The sequence below is a fragment of the Drosophila obscura genome, unplaced genomic scaffold, assembly GCF_018151105.1.
Source record: "Drosophila obscura isolate BZ-5 IFL unplaced genomic scaffold, ASM1815110v1 contig_208, whole genome shotgun sequence".
NCBI classification, from domain to species: Eukaryota; Metazoa; Arthropoda; class Insecta; order Diptera; family Drosophilidae; genus Drosophila; species Drosophila obscura.
This window is the reverse complement of record NW_024542799.1, coordinates 2697537-2715992: the sequence shown is the minus strand read 5'-3', so window position 1 is coordinate 2715992 and position 18456 is coordinate 2697537. Positions and strand designations below refer to the sequence as shown.

The 18456-nt window shown below is 48.9% G+C and overlaps 1 protein-coding gene across 1 annotated transcript; it reads right to left on the bottom strand.

Moving 5' to 3' along the window:
• Positions 1-10159: 10159 nt before the first annotated feature.
• Positions 10160-13269, bottom strand: LOC111079705 (fibrous sheath CABYR-binding protein). Its single transcript, XM_041594124.1, is given in 4 exon segments — positions 10160-10382; positions 10598-12262; positions 12264-13058; positions 13135-13269. Coding segments are annotated over 4 exon segments (2580 nt in total). The 5' UTR covers positions 13138-13269; the 3' UTR covers positions 10160-10265.
• Positions 13270-18456: the final 5187 nt, after the last annotated feature.

Genomic DNA, 18456 nt, shown 5'->3' with positions numbered 1-18456 from the left:
ATATTCATACCCGCGGGCCACAATGCGAAAGTCTTGGCTTAAACAGCTCTTCGCCTTTGTTTAGCTCCACCAATCTGCAATCCCTGCTGCTGCTGCTGATGCTGCTGCTGCCAAGCCAAAACAAGCATCAGCTGCTGGCCATTAAAATTTTAATTTTGTGCACCATTTGACGCCATCTTGGCCCACTGAGCACCATCAGCATCAGCCTCAGATGGAGAGCATCACCCGATGCCATCGCCATCGCCATCGTCATGGCAATCCCGTGCAAAGCCCTTGGCTTGAGCGATTATGTTGATGGGCAAACGGAGGCTGCTTACCTGCATTGTCCGCCCCTGTCCAGACTCGGAAGCACTTGTCTTTCTTCCCCCCCTGTCGCCCCTCGTCGATAATACGCTCAATTCAATTTGCATATTCAGTTGTCCAATGAAGCGCACGCCACACAGGAGGGAGCAGTACAGAGCCTTCTTCGCCACACCGTACTCCAAATCCAATCCAATGCAACCCACTCGCTTCCTACTCCGCCTCATCCTCCATTCGTTCCCACCTCATCGCACGTCCAAACAAATGGTTTTTTTATACCCGTACTCAAAAAAGAGTTAAGGGGTATATTAGATTTGTGGTAAAAGTGGATGTGTGTAACGCAGAGAAGGAAAATTTTCCGACCCCATAAAGTATATATATTCTTGATCAGCATCAATAGCCGAGTCGATATAGCTATGTCTGTCTGTCCGTCTGTCTGTCTGTCTGTCTGTCTGTCTGTCTGTCTGTCTGTCTGTCTGTCTCGATGAGCGCCTAGATCTAGAGACTATAAGAGGGGCAACCAAATTTGGTTTCCAGACTCATGTGATATCCCACTGCTACAAGTGTATTCAAAATTTCGCCCCGCCCCCTTCCGCCCCCACAAAGAACGAAAATCTGTGGCAGGCACATTTTTAAAGATACGATAAAACTAAAAACGCAGTATCGTAAAGAATGCCCATACTACCAGATTGCCGAACTGAATCAGATCGGATCATAATTATAGCCAGAATGAAGAAATGAATTTTCTGTTGGTTCCCTCTCCTCTCCAGCGCTGCTGACGCTACTGATTCCTTCTCGCTCGCACACTCTGCCGCGTTCAGTGCGCGAGCAACCCTAGCGGAGGAGATGTAGAATATAAATGGTACATGTACAATCTACATGTTAGATGTGGAATATACATTGTAGATGTAATGTAGATAACAGATGTAGCAAAAAAGTAAAATGTAAAATTTTTTTTTTTAAATAAAAAATCATTAGCTCAAAAATGTATATACAGACTGAGTACGGGTATAAGTAGAGTCGCGTCCCCAGAAGCGACTCACACGTTCCTTCTCGTTTTTCTCTGCTGCCATTCTCGTTGGCCAACTTGGAAGCAGCCGAAATGTGCCGCTGACAGCCAGGCACGCATGAGGAGATGCTCGAGCAGCAGCAGCAGCAGCTTCAGCTCCAGGCTCCAGGCTCCAGAGCAAATGCGGATCCTGTTCGAGGCAGGAGTCCGCCTCACCTGCTGTTAGTCCATTACGTTAGCAATTTAACTTGCGCCACGTAAACATGATTATCATCTTAAGTGCAGTGTGTGGGATGTGTGTGGGATGGATGTGCGTGCAACAGAAGCCGAAATGGGAGTGGGAGTGGGAGTGGAAGTGGGTGTGGCATCCATGAGGGTATTAACGTTAACTTTGCTGTAAGCCAGTTGGTTCGCTGTTTCACAAGTTTCAATCTGCTTAAAATTGCAATTAATTTAAACGCTTTCTTTTCTCCATTATTGCCAAAAACAATGGAATAACAACGTGGATCGCACACACAACCCACTCGCACACCCAATCATACGCCCCACATTTATCCCCTTCCCCATGGCCAGTCCCGATTCCAATCCGGTTAGAGTGCTGGCTGCCCTAATTGAGCTTGTCAAAATCAGGCAGCCAGCAGCCAGCAGCCACCAGCCAGGTACGCTCGTGACATCCATAAAGCGGAGCAGGAGCAGAACACACACACCCACCCACAGCCTACGCAGCGGAACAAGTGGCAGTTCTGGACCCGTCAACATCATCAGGTGGCGGCCGGATCCTGATGCGATTGCTGCAGATTGAACCGCAGCAAGATTCGCCCATACATTCGCCAGAGACCTCGCCGTAGACCTCATCCCAGAGCCATTCCGGTGACAGTTGGTCCAAAATTGCAACAGAAGCTTGATTAATTTGGGGGCGTGCCCGTGTTAAATCTTGTGGGCGTGTCTGGGACACAACACCATTTTGAGGCCCAATATAACGTGTGCGGGGGGAGTATTCGAGGGTGTTGGATGCCGGAGGGTGTGTTGGACATAACGAAAAGGGAGATCTGGGCAGTACGAAGTAGTTCGAAATCTTACGATTATATCACTTTATCCGTGCAATATATAGCTGCGATATAATTCTGTGTCCTATATAGATTTCTAATTGCTCTTAAATAAATCTTAAAAATATTTACATATACTGTAGATTACTATTCCATTTACTCTAAGCCAAATATATTTCCCAAAGGGTATTTTAGTAGCTGCATCGCAACCCGCCGGGGATTACCCATTTAAACTCTCGCTCTCACTTGTTTCTGGGAGTCCGTCCTCTGACAGAGGGTAAATATGAAAAGCGAGAGCCAGCACGGCCAACAGAGAGTTCATCAAAAACACAGACAGTCGAAAAAAAGGGGAAGCGCCCAGACAACTACAAGTGCAATATACATATGTACATACATACATATATGCATGCATATATAAATGCAAACAGACAGACAGACAGACAGACAGGGATAGACACAACGCAGAGAAAGAGAGAGCATCAGAAAGTACCGTTGACATGCCCATTATCAGGAAAACAAACCGGAGATTAACTTGGCAAAATGTCTGCAGACGTCACAAAAAAGCAAGCAAGCGGGATGGCAACATTGCCAGGATGGCCACTAGAGCAGCAGCAGCAGGAGAAGTAGCACCAGGAGTAGGACCACCAGATGGTGAATAATATATGAGTCAGAGAGATAGACACACACACAAACAGACACAGACACGCATTTGGTCTGCGGCCCTGTAAGAGTGACACATGAGCGTAATAACAGCTAAGACCTTCCTTAGCATCCGGCAGTCAACAACCACTTGCTGGATCCCGTATCCAACCGTAGCATCAGCATCATCAACATCAGCCTCTGTCCTGAGTCCTGAGTCCGTAGTCCTGGCCATGGGCCTCTGGCTGTTCGAGCAGCAGCAACCCCCTTTGGCTGGGACGCCGCTGCACTCAGCATGATTACAAATTATAGCGTCTGAGCAATCTGCCGTCCCTGCCTCTGCCGCTCTGTGTGCGTGTGTGTGTGTGTGTGCTCGAAGGGGCGGACTTTTGTTGCCGCCCATAGGAAATATAATTGCACAACTTTTGCCAACGATGACGACGCCGCCGCCGCCGCCCGGGGTCAAAGCGGGGAAGGTGTGGACAAACGACTAACGAATTTGGTGCTGCCTGCACGCACTGTCCTCAGTCCTCAGCCCACTGCTCTGAAGCTGGATTTGGATCTGCCTGTGACTGCTGCCTGCTTCTTGCCTTCTAGTGGTTGGCCAGACCTGCAGACTGTTCAGACCTTGCCGCTGGTTGGTTGACTCTTTGCCTCGACCTGGAGTTGGAGTGTGCAGTCCGTCCTCCCAGTGTCCACCCCAGCAGCCATCCGGTGCAGCCCCCAGCCGAGCTCAGCCCTCTCCCCTGCTTAGATAATTCCGTTAGCTTTCAATGTTTTTGTTGTTTCGTTTGCTCGTTTCGTTCTAATAACTTAATTATGCATTTGCCCGTAAATTGCTGGAAATGTCTGCTTTTTGAGCTGCATTTAAGATGGCGTCGCCACCGCAGGCGGTTTGCCGGGCAGGAGACAGAAGACAGAAGACAGGATGCTGTCTAGGGGATGCTTCGGTAAGCCTAAAATCATGCAGTGGATTTCGAGTGAAAGTCAAGGTGAAAAAGTGAAGGTGAAAGTAAGCCGAGCCTCCAGGAAGGGAATTATCCATAAAATACAATCCATTTCCTTTAGCAACTCGACTGGTTAAGCATTCCCTCTGCCCCTTTACCCTGGTTTGATACCTTTTGCTCTTATTTAAATAATAATAATAATAACGACATCTATTTCGGTGGAGCAATTGTGCATCGTATCGTTTCCCCCCATCAGAGCATCTAAAACTTAGTTTTACTGCTACCACTACTCCCACGCTTTATGACCACTTTCGTTCGTTTTTCGTTTCATGTGGCTCGGCTCTGGAATCTCTGTAGGTTCCTGGCTCTGTCTGTGTGTGGGTGGGCTGCTGGTTTTTGCTGCTTAGGAGGAGGCACGTGGCAGAGTGCGCGATTTTTCAAGGCGGCAAGGTCAAGCCAATGTAACCCACACAGAAAGACAGAGAGACAACCACAGAGAGAGAGAGAGAGAGAGAGACCTAAATCCTTTTTGATTAAATTCAATGGTTTATATCCAATACTCGACCTCTTTCCTTTCCTTTCCTTTTCTGTCTGAACATTTTGTATATGTCTTTGAAACGCATTTTTCTCAGCCGCATCCCCAATTTTGCTGCTGTTGTTGTTTGTCCACCCACGCACAACCACACACACACACACACACACACACACACACACACACACACACAAAATGAGACATAAAACAAAATGGAGACTGAAGACAGGAGAAAATAGATTGAAGTGTAATCATGGTTTTGAACTGCTCCTCGGTCATACATTTAATCCGAGCCAACGTAGCAGACACAAAATGGCCCAAAAAGCAACAATAACAACAACGACGAAGACGACGACCAACAAAATGAGAGAGAAAGTAAGCGTTTAGCTAGGGTCTAGGGTCTGTCCCCACCTCTCTTCCCCGCCGCGCAGATATATAGAACAAAAGACATTGTAATTGGAAGTGTGGCTAGGGGACTGGGGGGGTGGCTGGTTGTACGTTCAGCTTTTGGGACATTCGTGCGGCGATGCTTATTCCGCCTGACTGATTGGCAGCTCCTTTGTCTCTGCTCCCCCGTAGATCAGGATGTCTTCGAGTGGGTCTCCATGTACAGCACTCTCCCACCTCTTGGTCTCCTGCGCTCCTTGGCTCCTTCATGTGTTATCTAAGTTTGTTTGAATAAACTTAAGCGAATGTTTTGTAAGAAGATTTCCTTTGCAGACAGACGGCCAGAGACTGGGACTTGGCTCTGGTTGACACAACTACATATGGCCGAGTACCAGTTGGAGACAGCAGGAACTGCAGTCGGGAGCCGGGATCCGGGAGCCAGGAGCCAGGAACTCCTCGCCCCGCCAAAATCATTGACTGACTTCTGGCATTGCCTGAGCATCCTCCCCGAGAATCCTTCTCAAGTTCGCTTTGCATTCTGATTGCCTGGCTGGGCACTTGTAACAGGAGACTCTGCTCGGACGACATCGATTCGTTTTGGTTCAATTTGATTCGATTCGTTTTGGTTTGTCTGTAAGTCCACCTAAAGCCACTTGACCCATGCACCCCCCTCATACGGAGTACGACTACGGCAATGAGTATCATAATAAAACGTATAATTTTCAGCAATTTAGCAATGCCGGACACACACACACACACACAGGCAAACAGAGGCAAACATAGGTGGAGTCTGAGATACAGATACAGATACAAATACAAGAGACAGAAACGGAAACGGAAGAGTGTTCGTGTTCGTGTTCGATTTTCAAAATAATACTTAATGGCCGTAAAATGATATAGTAAAAGTCAAGTGTCCTTCGGGTTGCTCCTTTTGTGTGTTACGACCAGGAGGGGTTTCTGGGTGCCATAATCATTCTGCGGTTTGATGTGTTTGGACTCGACTCAAAAGATGATTGCAAATAATAATAATAATAATAATAATAATAATACAGTGTACAGTAGTAGGACAGTTGTGGTGTGGCACGAATGACAGGTTGAAATTGATGGAATTTTGTGTGGTAGACTTTCGGGGACACAGTGTCCGTTTTGGCTGCTGTCCTTTCCTCAAAACAAATAAAGCAGGGGTCGAGTGATGTTAAATTCCCAAAAGTGACTACCTGTTTCTTCAATTACTACCAATCCTGCCACTCAGAAGGAATAGTAATAATCTTGATTGCTTTTCTACAACGAGTATATTCAGTCCTTACGGAATGCCAAATGAAGTCTTAATCCTTCTCCTTCAGCAGCTGCAAATGATTGAATATTTCAACTCAATTCACCCCCCCCCCGTCCAAAAGCACCACAACTCAACAACAGTGTTGCCCTCTGTCCATCCATCATTATTTTCACTCGAAACTTGAGGTATTTTCCACACTCGAACCTTATTTTGATATGTCTGCCTGTCCGCCTGTCTGCCTGTCTATGGGGCCTTTGTTTGTCTTAGCCTTTGGTTTTGCTATCTGTATCCGTGTATCTCGTGTCGTGTGTGTGTGTGTTCTCTCTCTTTCGCTCTGTGTAGAATATTCAGCTTGTGGGGCGGCGGGACAGCCAGAAGAAGGCTCTTAAAATGGTCATAAAGCAAATTGTGAAAAATTATTGTGTATATAAAATTTAATGACATGTCAAAAAGGATATCCGGCATACGGCATACGGCATACGGCCCAGCCCAGCGCTCCCACTCTCTTGTTGCTTCAACTGTGTGTCTGTGTCTGTGTCTGTGTCAGTGTCTGCTCTGACGAGCTGGACAAATGGCGAAGGTCCTGTCCTGGCCACCATCATATCCTCGTGGGTGGACAGGACGTGTAATGTGCTGTAAGTCCTGCCACACATGACGCGCTGACAATTTTAGTTTAGTTGTTGGCGTATTTGTACGGAACACCAGTACCAGTGCCAGTACGAGAACGAGTATTTACCCGGACTTCTTTTGGGAACAAGGACATCGACGGGGGACGGGAAGCGGTGGACGGACACCCAACAGAGCGACACACATAATGAAGAGCAACTTTATTATTTTATCCAACCAACAACTACGACGAGCGGGCATTCTTCGCCCTCTCTCTTTGTGTGGGTTATTTTTATGCCCAGCCCAGCCCAGCTCAGAGCCCCGAGTGTCTACGAGTATATCTTTATACATATACTCGTACTCGTACTCGTATATCTGTCTGTTGTGTGGTCTTTATGTCCGTCATCATTATGCTTTTGCCTTGGCCTGGCCTGGCCTGGCTCTGACCCGTCCCCGGCCCCGGCTGTTTGAGTCGTGTGCTTGCCTTTCGCCATTTGCCATGCTCGGAGCTGCACATTTTATAGTTTTCAAAAGTCACAAAAATGTCAATTGCTTGTCTTGGGCCACAAGCCGCCGCCTCCCCCTCCCCCTCCGTCGTGGCTACAAATGGCATTGAATAAATTATATTGTGGTCATAAAGTTGCAGCACTATGTTTACCCCACACACAGAAGACAGACACACAGACCGACATGTCCCTGGCTTATGTCATAATGGGGCTATGCATTGGTATCTCGAAATCTTGTCCTGGTTTCGGACTCATTTTATTTGCATGTGCAGCAAGAGCGTTGGAGTGGGGAAATGTGGGTGTTGGGTGCTGGGGGTAAAGCTAATCAGCGGCAGAAATTGATTTGGCGCCACAATTGGATCAACAAAACATTCCGAACTACCCCCGATAATGAGCCACCCACCCATTAAATGATAAATTATGGCCAAGCATGTGACTGGGGAGTGGGCTGGGTGGGTTGGTTCTTTTTGAAGGGAGAGAAACTTTTTGAATTTTAATCAAGCTTTGAATTTGAATCACTGGCATTGGGTCTTGTGGGTCATGGCACTGGCCATAATTTCGCTTTCATTACTGCGTCTTCTACTCGTCGGGAATGTCCTGTTAATGCCCAGCCAGACCACTGCCGAATAGAACATAAATCTATTTATGTGGTCTCTAGTTGTCTCCCTTCTGGTCCGGTCCTTTGGTGACTGTTTGCGCCCTTGGGTAATTGAAAATATTTCAAATAATTCATAAAAATTTTTATGCGATTTTCCCTCTCAAAAAGTAGTTTAGCTCTCCAACGAGGGTGAGACAGTCCTTGTCTCAAGTTATCAGATCGTATAACTTGGCGTAGATAATTGTTTTAATGATGTCATAATTTTGCCATTTGATGGCGTACTTAACAGAAATGGTTCCAACTGATTTATGTGACCATCCCTCTCGCCGAGGAATTATTGTATGAAGTCAGCTTTACTTTTCGGCTTGTAGATCCTTTCAAAATATAAAGTATTTATGATAAATTGGTTACACAAATTCGAAATGGAATAAAAATCGCATTAAATAGAAGAAATTCGATTGTTTCTAAATATCACATAACCACACAGGAATCGATAAGCGTAAATATATTATTTTTTGCTCTCGTCTGACTGTGTATTCAGCCAAGGCACTGTGTATATTGTTATTGCATTTAAGAACCGTCTCACCTGCCCAAGAGAGACGAAGGATAGCCAAAAATAGAATTGAAGTACCACAAAACAACGAACAAAAACTGGAATGGAATATTTTCCTGATCTTGATATGGTAATATTTAAAGTTTATGGCTGTACCTTTTATCTATTCATATTTCTTTGTAACTTTCAATCACTATTTCCCCAAGTCCCCAAGTGTATCCACTGCTGCTGCTGTTGCTGCTGCCCTAAACAACTCTCCATGATTCGTGCCCAAAAGTGGATGATGCATCAGCGCATGGGGTGAGACAGGGGCCTAGGGGCCTGGGGCCCTACTTGTGCAGATACTGTGGATAGTGTAGGGGCATACTAGTAGCATACGTAACGTAACCAGTTCGCCTCGACTCGCTCTCGACTCGAGTAAACGGGTAAATAACGGCGTTGCATGATTTATGTGGCCAAACAAAGCGCAACAAAACGACTGTTGCCTTGCCGGATCCCCCCCGGGCGATGAGAGCTGTGCCACCGCCACCTGAGTGCCCAAATCGCTGACTGACTGCTCGGGGTACGGCCGCTGTCCCTGCTCCAAGTCCAGTAATACACCAATCCACATATCCACAGCCACATCTGTGGGACGTTGTGTGTGCGGGCGGGCGGGCGGTCGCTAACCACTTGAAAACGTTAAATAAGTTGTCTAACCACACATTAAACCAATTTGGCACTGCGCTGGCCGCCTGTCTGGCACCTTGGATAGCGTTTTCCTTCTCTGGCCAGGACACGGGCCTAACCCAGCCCAAGACCCCAGCGTGGGCACGGCCCACACACACACAAACACAAGTCCGAGTCCCCCTGCTGACTGCCATAAATCATAGGGCGACCCACGTATGTGACTACTTTGGCTAGGGGATCGATAAATTATTATTAGTTGGGGCTGTCCAACCGTCCTCGTTCTCGCCCTCGCCCTCGCCCCCACTCGACACCCTCCCACCATTCGTGACGACCTCTATCGTTTTGGTATCGTTTGGAGGCGCGTGCAAAGGAAGTTGTTAGATCCCAAAAAGGAGCGCTGACCGAAATCCTCCTCGGCGTTGCGGTTCAAATGCCTTTTAACTTAACAACTTTTTTTGCTGCCCTGCCATCTTCCCGGCCAGCGGCTGCCAACACCCCGCACACACACACACACAAATCAATGGGTGACTTTGTCCTGCTGCTGCTAGCCAGGACCCAGGACCCAGGACCCAGGACTAGTGCTAGTGTTCCTGGTCAGGGAAGGGCAAAGGCAAACCCTTAACGTTGTGTGTAAAGTGGACTTGACATGAGATTAACATCTTCAAAAGCATAGCTTAAAGTATTTGTTAGAGCACGTTGAAGTTGCGCCCGAACAAGGTGGCATAGCCAGGACCAGGACCAGGACCAGGACCGGGACCTGTGCTGACCCTTCACCCTTCCTTCATCCGGGACACCGTGCTCGCTGCTGTTGGCGTCGTTTTTGGATAATTGCGTTCTTGTGCGCTGAGCCATGGGCTTAACTGTTGCTGTCATAACTAAGCGAAAAGGTATACAATTTATGGAATCGAGTCCCAGCCCCCAGCTACCACTCCTTGCTGGCGCCCCCGCGACAGGTGCGTGGGCGTGGAGCGTCCTGCGAAACAAAGCAACAAAAGAAAGGGCCAGGACACATGCACGATGTACGATATATACTATAACAATTTTCGTTGGATTTATTTCGTTGATTTCAATCGTTAAACAATAGCAAACAGAAGTCCTTCTTACTTAAAGCCTAATAGTGGGTTGTTCTTGGTGGGGGGGGAGCGGATGGGAAAATGATTCGAGTCGTGAACGAGACACAGGTACATTTCTTACAGGTGCTTACAGGGCACGACGGTGGCGCAGCTTCAGGCGACGCACGGTCTTGTACTGGTAGCCATCATCGCCGAGAACGGCAGAGTCCTGGGCAACTTCCTCAACGGGCGCATCGGCCACAACCTCCTCAGATGGGGGCAGGTATTCGCTGGCGATCTCCGACACATCACGACGCTGACGGTACTTCAGGCGACGCACAGTCTTGTACTGGTATCCATCGGCGGCAAGGACAGCGGAGTCCTGGCTGGCTTCCTCACGGGAGCTTCCTCAGGGGCCCGGAGGGCAGCGGAGCCTGGTGGCTTCGACGGGAGCTTCCCCAGAGGGGCCTCGGTGACAACCTCCTCAGATGGGGGCAGGTATTCGTTGGCGATCTCAGAGACATCACGACGCTGACGGTACTTCAGGCGACGCACAGTCTTGTACTGGTATCCATCGGCGGCAAGGACAGCGGAGTCCTGGCTGGCTTCCTCGACGGGAGCTTCCTCAATGGCGGCCTCGGTGACAACCTCCTCAGATGGGGGCAGGTATTCGTTGGCGATCTCAGAGACATCACGACGCTGGCGGTACTTCAGGCGACGCACAGTCTTGTACTGGTATCCATCGGCGGCAAGGACAGCAGAGTCCTGGCTGGCTTCCTCGACGGGAGCTTCCTCAATGGCGGCCTCTTTGACAACCTCCTCAGATGGGGGCAGGTATTCGTTGGCGATCTCCGACACATCACGACGCTGACGGTACTTCAGGCGACGCACAGTCTTGTACTGGTATCCATCGGCGGCAAGGACAGCGGAGTCCTGGCTGGCTTCCTCGACGGGAGCTTCCTCCAGAGGGGCCTCGGTGACAACCTCCTCAGATGGGGGCAGGTAATCGTTGGCGATCTCAGAGACATCACGACGCTGGCGGTACTTCAGGCGACGCACAGTCTTGTACTGGTATCCATCGGCGGCAAGGACAGCAGAGTCCTGGCTGGCTTCCTCGACGGGAGCTTCCTCCAGAGGGGCCTCGGCGACAACCTCCTCAGATGGGGGCAGGTATTCGTTGGCGATCTCAGAGACATCACGACGCTGGCGGTACTTCAGGCGACGCACAGTCTTGTACTGGTATCCATCGGCGGCAAGGACAGCAGAGTCCTGGCTGGCTTCCTCGACGGGAGCTTCCTCCAGAGGGGCCTCGGCGACAACCTCCTCAGATGGGGGCAGGTATTCGTTGGCGATCTCAGAGACATCACGACGCTGGCGGTACTTCAGGCGACGCACAGTCTTGTACTGGTATCCATCGGCGGCAAGGACAGCGGAGTCCTGGCTGGCTTCCTCGACGGGAGCTTCCTCCAGAGGGGCCTCGGTGACAACCTCCTCAGATGGGGGCAGGTAATCGTTGGCGATCTCAGAGACATCACGACGCTGGCGGTACTTCAGGCGACGCACAGTCTTGTACTGGTATCCATCGGCGGCAAGGACAGCAGAGTCCTGGCTGGCTTCCTCGACGGGAGCTTCCTCCAGAGGGGCCTCGGTGACAACCTCCTCAGATGGGGGCAGGTATTCGCTGGCGATCTCAGAGACATCACGACGCTGACGGTACTTCAGGCGACGCACAGTCTTGTACTGGTATCCATCGGCAGCAAGGACAGCGGAGTCCTGGCTGGCTTCCTCGACGGGAGCTTCCTCAACGGGCGCATCGGCCACAACCTCCTCAGATGGGGGCAGGTATTCGTTGGCGATCTCCGACACATCACGACGCTGACGGTACTTCAGGCGACGCACAGTCTTGTACTGGTATCCATCGGCGGCAAGGACAGCGGAGTCCTGGCTGGCTTCCTCGACGGGAGCTTCCTCCAGAGGGGCCTCGGTGACAACCTCCTCAGATGGGGGCAGGTATTCGTTGGCGATCTCCGACACATCACGACGCTGACGGTACTTCAGGCGACGCACAGTCTTGTACTGGTATCCATCGGCGGCAAGGACAGCGGAGTCCTGGCTGGCTTCCTCGACGGGAGCTTCCTCCAGAGGGGGCCTCGGTGACAACCTCCTCAGATGGGGGCAGGTATTCGCTGGCGATCTCAGAGACATCACGACGCTGACGGTACTTCAGGCGACGCACAGTCTTGTACTGGTATCCATCGGCGGCAAGGACAGCGGAGTCCTGGCTGGCTTCCTCGACGGGAGCTTCCTCCAGAGGGGCCTCGGTGACAACCTCCTCAGATGGGGGCAGGTATTCGTTGGCGATCTCCGACACGTCACGACGCTGGCGGTACTTCAGGCGACGCACAGTCTTGTACTGGTATCCATCGGCGGCAAGGACAGCGGAGTCCTGGCTGGCTTCCTCGACGGGAGCTTCCTCAATGGCGGCCTCGGTGACAACCTCCTCAGATGGGGGCAGGTATTCGTTGGCGATCTCCGACACATCACGACGCTGACGGTACTTCAGGCGACGCACAGTCTTGTACTGGTATCCATCGGCAGCAAGGACAGCGGAGTCCTGGCTGGCTTCCTCGACGGGAGCTTCCTCCACAGGGGCCTCGGTGACAACCTCCTCAGATGGGGGCAGGTATTCGTTGGCGATCTCCGACACGTCACGACGATGACGTAGTTTTAGTCGTCGCACGGTCTTGTAACGGTATCCATCCTCTCCCACGACAGCCGAGTCTTGGGCGATCTCCCCGAGGGGTGCATCGAGGGCAACTTCCTCTGCTGGCGGGACGTAATCGTTGACGACCTCGGAGACGTCGCGACGGTGCCTGGCTTGTTCGACAGGAATCACTGCAGCCGTCGCTGCGGCAATGAAGATGCACGCAATGAAAAGTTTCTGCAATGAGTGAGGAATGGAAATGGATGGGGATAATCCTGGTGGATGGGTGTGCTCCTGTGGCTGGGATATTTACCATGTTGGGTATAGATCTCCAAGCTAATTGTTTTATCGATGGAATCTATGGGTCGAATGATTAATAGTCGCAATTTGTCGGCATATTTATACGCTCTAATGTTTGCCATGCCGCGCGGCGCCTCACAAAACCAAACAATGACCGGCACTTTGTTTGCCAGCAAACAGCAAACAGCAACGGAAACCGAATCGGAATCGGATTCCGAATCCGAATCGAACCGATACCAGCATTATGGTAACAAAAGCAACAATACCCGGCAAAGAGCTTCTGCGTGGCGTGGCGTTGGATTTGCAAGCCCAAGCTTCAACATGCGCCACTCAAGCCCTCAAGTGCCCGTTCCCCACCGTCACAGCCACCGTGTCGTCTTGGACTACGCCTCAGCATCAACTGGGAGCCGGTTCGACCCAAACGTGGATTCCGTCACTTGGAACTTGGGCAGAGGGGGCACCACACGATACGATGATTGCCCAGTGCGGAACTAAATGCTCCATTCCACTCCACTCCATTCCACGTTTCGCTTTCATTTTCGTTTTCATTGTTGTGGTATTACCTTTTGTCGTTCGTTGCTTCGAATGTTTCACGGTCAAGTGCGAGCATCGGTCACTCTTAACAAGATCTAATGCAAAAATAATAATATTCGAACATTTTGAATGGCAGCGGCAAGTATTTTGCGTCGATCCGTACACACACACGCACACACACTCGCGTAGGGCACAATACGTAGTATTTATATGTATTAATAGCTGCGAACATTAATTTCTCAAGTGTGTGGCTATCGGTAATTTGCGTACTACAGCAAAGAAGTTCAACGAACCGCCTCAAGATTAATGGCTAGGAAAAGGTCGTCGTGCGTCGCTCGCTCGTTTGTGGCTCTGGCATGGCTAGCACGTTTCGTTCCTAACTGTTCTACGGTTTTAATTGCTAAACTGACTCCTCTTTTGTTTGTTTTTAACTTTTTAAACTTTATTTGCACAAAATGGTAACACAAATCGATAACAAAACGATCGATCGTGATGGAAGGCAGGCATCGATAAGCAGCATAGAAATATTGTATAGAAGGTGAACAAAGGCTACGGAATTACATAAAAATCTTAGAAATTGGAGCAGGGAAACAGCGATGCCTTTAATGTTTTATGGGCTTTATTTTTTAACAAATATTAAGATTAAAGATCATTTAATGTAGACCGAAAGACAGAGACAGCATGTGACAAAAAGATGTTTATATATTGTTGTTGACTGTTGTTGGTTGGTTCAGCAACACGCACAGCTGTTCACAGCTTTTAAAGTAAAATTGCCAAAAAATATCATTGACATATTTAGATGTCACTATCGATATTTCTCCAACTATAAATCTGCATGGATACGATAGCTGATCGCAGGCACATCTGCAACATCTTTCGATAATCTTATCGAATCAACTAAGCGGCTGGAGCGGCGTCCTTTCATCCGAATCGCTAATTGCCAAATAAAACAACATACCGAGCAGAGTTGGGTGCTGCCTGGGTAATAAAGTATATCCTGTTAACCCTGCCAAGCACCAAAGATATCAAAGATTTTTCCGAAAATATGCTGCAGCAGCAGCAGCATCGTGGGCAAAACAACAACAGCTTACAAGTTGTGCGCATGTTATGCGCTGCTGAAAAACTTTGGCTATGAAATTCATAAACTTGGCAAAACAAGCAGCTTGTTCCTCCAAGCAAAGAGAGGAGCAGGAGCAGCGGAGGGGAAGAAAGTCGCAGTTCGCAGTTAAAACTTTCCACAAATCATGCATATGATGTTCATGGGATGGGGGGGCACCCAGCACCCGCACCCGCACCCGCATGGGCACTTTCACTTTTGGCATAAAGACTAATTAAAGGACAAAATTGGGTAAGTTTTGCTGTCTGCTTCAAGAGTCAACACTCAACTTAAGGTTGCGTGCCCCAATGTGTGTCAAGTGGCAGTAAGTGCAAAACAAAACAAATGGAGTGTGCAATCTGCTGTAAACAACCATAAATTTTGCGAGAGCTCCTTTTGCGCTGCCAGGGGAACAGCACCGAACTATCGCCATCATAAAGAGAGATCACCCACCCATACCCAAGCCCAGGTCCAGGCCGCCACCAAGAACCACCGATGCCCCAAGAACCAGCCGAGAACCAGCACCATCTTTATCGCAATCATTCACATCGCCACTTGTGAAATCATGGCAGGCCACCACCGAGAGATGAGTATGCGTATATTTTTTGGGAGGAAGGAAGGAATGAGGGAAGGAACCGAAGCATGAACATCCTATGACACATTATAATATATATAAACGATGTTTCATGACAATCAATTTGTTACAATTCAATAGACACACTCGGTATGGTCGGTCTCTCGTATGTTGTGTGTTGTGTCCTGTCCTGTTCAGTCCTGTTCAGTTCTGTTCTGTTGTGCTGTGCTGTGCTCTCATTTATGTGATTATTTGATTTGTGTTCTGATGTTGACATTCATACGAGCAGAACAGGCATAAACCTCGACCGTATAATAGAATAGAGTAGAAAACCGTCCAGGACAGTGCGGACGGAATCAGTGCTCCTCGCATAACGAATTTTATGAACTAGAAAGTATCATTAATTTAATACGCATTCGCATACGCAAACAAGCACATTGATACAGCAGGAGAGGAGGGCAGAGTAAGGGAGGGGGTCTATGTATGTTATATGGTTACTGAATTGTGGGATCTGTGGCATGATGCGTCCTGGCCCCGGCCGTTGGTTATGCTCTTGATTATTGTAATGTAAATATGGAAACGGCGCTCTCTGTCCTGTTCTGTTCTGTCCTGTGCTGTGCTGTGGTGCCTCCCTGGCCTGGCCCTGGCCGCGTGCTATCATAAATAAACATTCGACACAAACACAATAAATGTCAAAAAGTTTCGCCATTATCCGCTCGCCAGTTAATGTCCTTGTCGTTGTCATCGTGCTCGTCGTCGTCGTCGTCGTCGTCTTGAAAGCATACAGCGCTTTATTATTTTAATGATTCTGCAAGTAGTGAGAGAGAGGGCCCATCCTGTCAGCACTATGGGGTCTGTCCCCGTCCTGGCCATATACCAGGCCTGTCCCTGCTCCACGTCCTGTGGCATTGTGTTTACATTTGTAATTCAATTCGCGACCAACCGCTTCCCATCCAACGTATCCAACCGAAATGCTCCTCCATCTCCAGCTACAGCTCCACCAGCTACAGCGGCTACAGCTACAGAGGCTCTGACTCTGACTCTGCCTCTGGTCCGCTGGTTATTATTTTACATGTCGTTCGCCTGCTCACTATAATTTATTAGCAATTTGCATAATTTTCTTTCATAAAGCATTGCCACCACTCTCCGGGCTCCGCTCTCCGGTCTCTGGGCTCCGGGCCCCTCTGCTCTTCATTCGCTTTTAATGCTGACATCGCGCCGCGTCCGTCAACTCTTTTGGTCCAGTGTTATGCAAATGTTCCCCACCCCTCCACTCGCCAGCCGCTTTAACGCCGTAATATCCATGAGTTCTGCACAGTTTACGGTTATGCTCGATCGTTATCAATGCTACACTTTGTGGCCCGATTATTGTTGCTTGTTCGTTGTTGTTGCTGTTCGCTCGTTCGCTCATTCACTGTGAATCTCTGAATACATCTAGAAATTTGCATTCACAGCTGCTGCCAATCGACAGATGCAAAAGTTCAAGCGAAGGTCTCTGAGATCGCAGAAGAAGCAGCTGCCTCTAAATGTTGTGATTTGATAAGGTAAAAATATGTCCAGAGATCGAGCAAAGCTCTGCAGAAAGTAACACTGAGGGGCACTGAGGGTTTCCATTGCCAAGGGCAGTGTCCTGCCTCTTATTTAGTTGGTGATCTCAACGGATGGATGCAAAGTCTGCAGCATGAAAGATGTCTTTGCTCTGATATAGTTTGTTCCTTCAGAGCATATGCCTGCAGAGGTATCCACAATAATACCCTACATTCTTCACTTAAATAAACTCCAAATTAAGTGCCAGCCCTCACTATAGCCCATGTATCATTTCCGAAGGTGATTTACCCCTCATTATCCTAATGAAAATCGTTGAATTTTCAGCATCGCATCAGCAACAATAGCAACAATAATAGTAACTCCGAACAAACAAACGAACGAAACGAAAGTATCTTTATTATCTTTTAGCACTTCAGGAATTGTTTTTATTTTTCCTGCACTTTTCTGCTCTTTTTTGCTGTTTTCCTGCTTTTTCTTTTGCTGAACTTTTGGCTGCATAAACAATTAAAAATTAATTTTAAAACTTTTGCGCAAAGATAAACGCAGGAGGACGAGGAGGAGTGAGCAGCGAGGAGTGTAAGGAGCAGCACAACCCAAGGATCCAGAACCAGATCCAGTTAGCTCATTAAACTCCGCCACATGGTCTTGCGGTTGTGTCTGGGGCAACTTTTGGACTACCAGAGTCCCAGAGCTCTGGACTCGGCATCATTATGTAATCTGTGTGGCCTGTGGGGAGGGGGGGTCGGATGGGCAAGCATCTGCTTTGAAGTCAATGAAACTAAGCGAAAACTATTTAAAATACAATTTACTGGAAATCAATCGACAATGGATGGGTTTTGCAATTAGGCAGCCCCAACAAAACAGAGGGGCAGAGAAGCAGAGGGGCAGCCGCATGCTGGATACTTACGAGCACACAAACATACAGGGTGTTCTCACTGTATATATAGACAGAGAGTCAACGTTATTTCATAAACACGCTCAAGTGATTTGGCAAACTTATGCCTGATTGGCCTGGCCTCTAACCCCCAGCCACCGGCTCAAGCCCAATGCTAACCCGAAGGCACCCAACCAACCAAGCCTCAAGTCCCTTTAACCCAAAACGAGAGACCAAAGCCCAAAACTGAGACAGACAGAGAGAGAGAGAGAGAGAGAGATTCTCTGTTTATTTGGCTGTCTGTTTGCCCTGACGGCAAAGGTCTCCGGCTGCCCGGGAGCTCCACTGTTTGACTTGAAGGTATTAGAAACTAATTTGTACAGCAGCCAAAGCAGCCGCAACGACAGTACAGTCGAGTGAAGGAGTGGAGGAGTGCAGGAGGATCAGAAGCGAGCATCTCGGGGCAAAGCTAACCAGGATACAAACAGCAATTGTTTGCCTGCTGTCCATCCATCCTGTCTATATCCCAGGCTTTGGCCTTAGTTGGCCATCCACTTTGGTCTCGCTGTTTTCGGGTGGGCTTTGAGTCCCATTGTAGCTGTCGCTGTAGCTGTAGCCGAAGACAATAAGTAAAAAATCCAAAAGGCAGGCCAGAATAGGCCAAATCCTTAACAATAGCTGGAACAGCAACAACAGATGGCTAAATCAT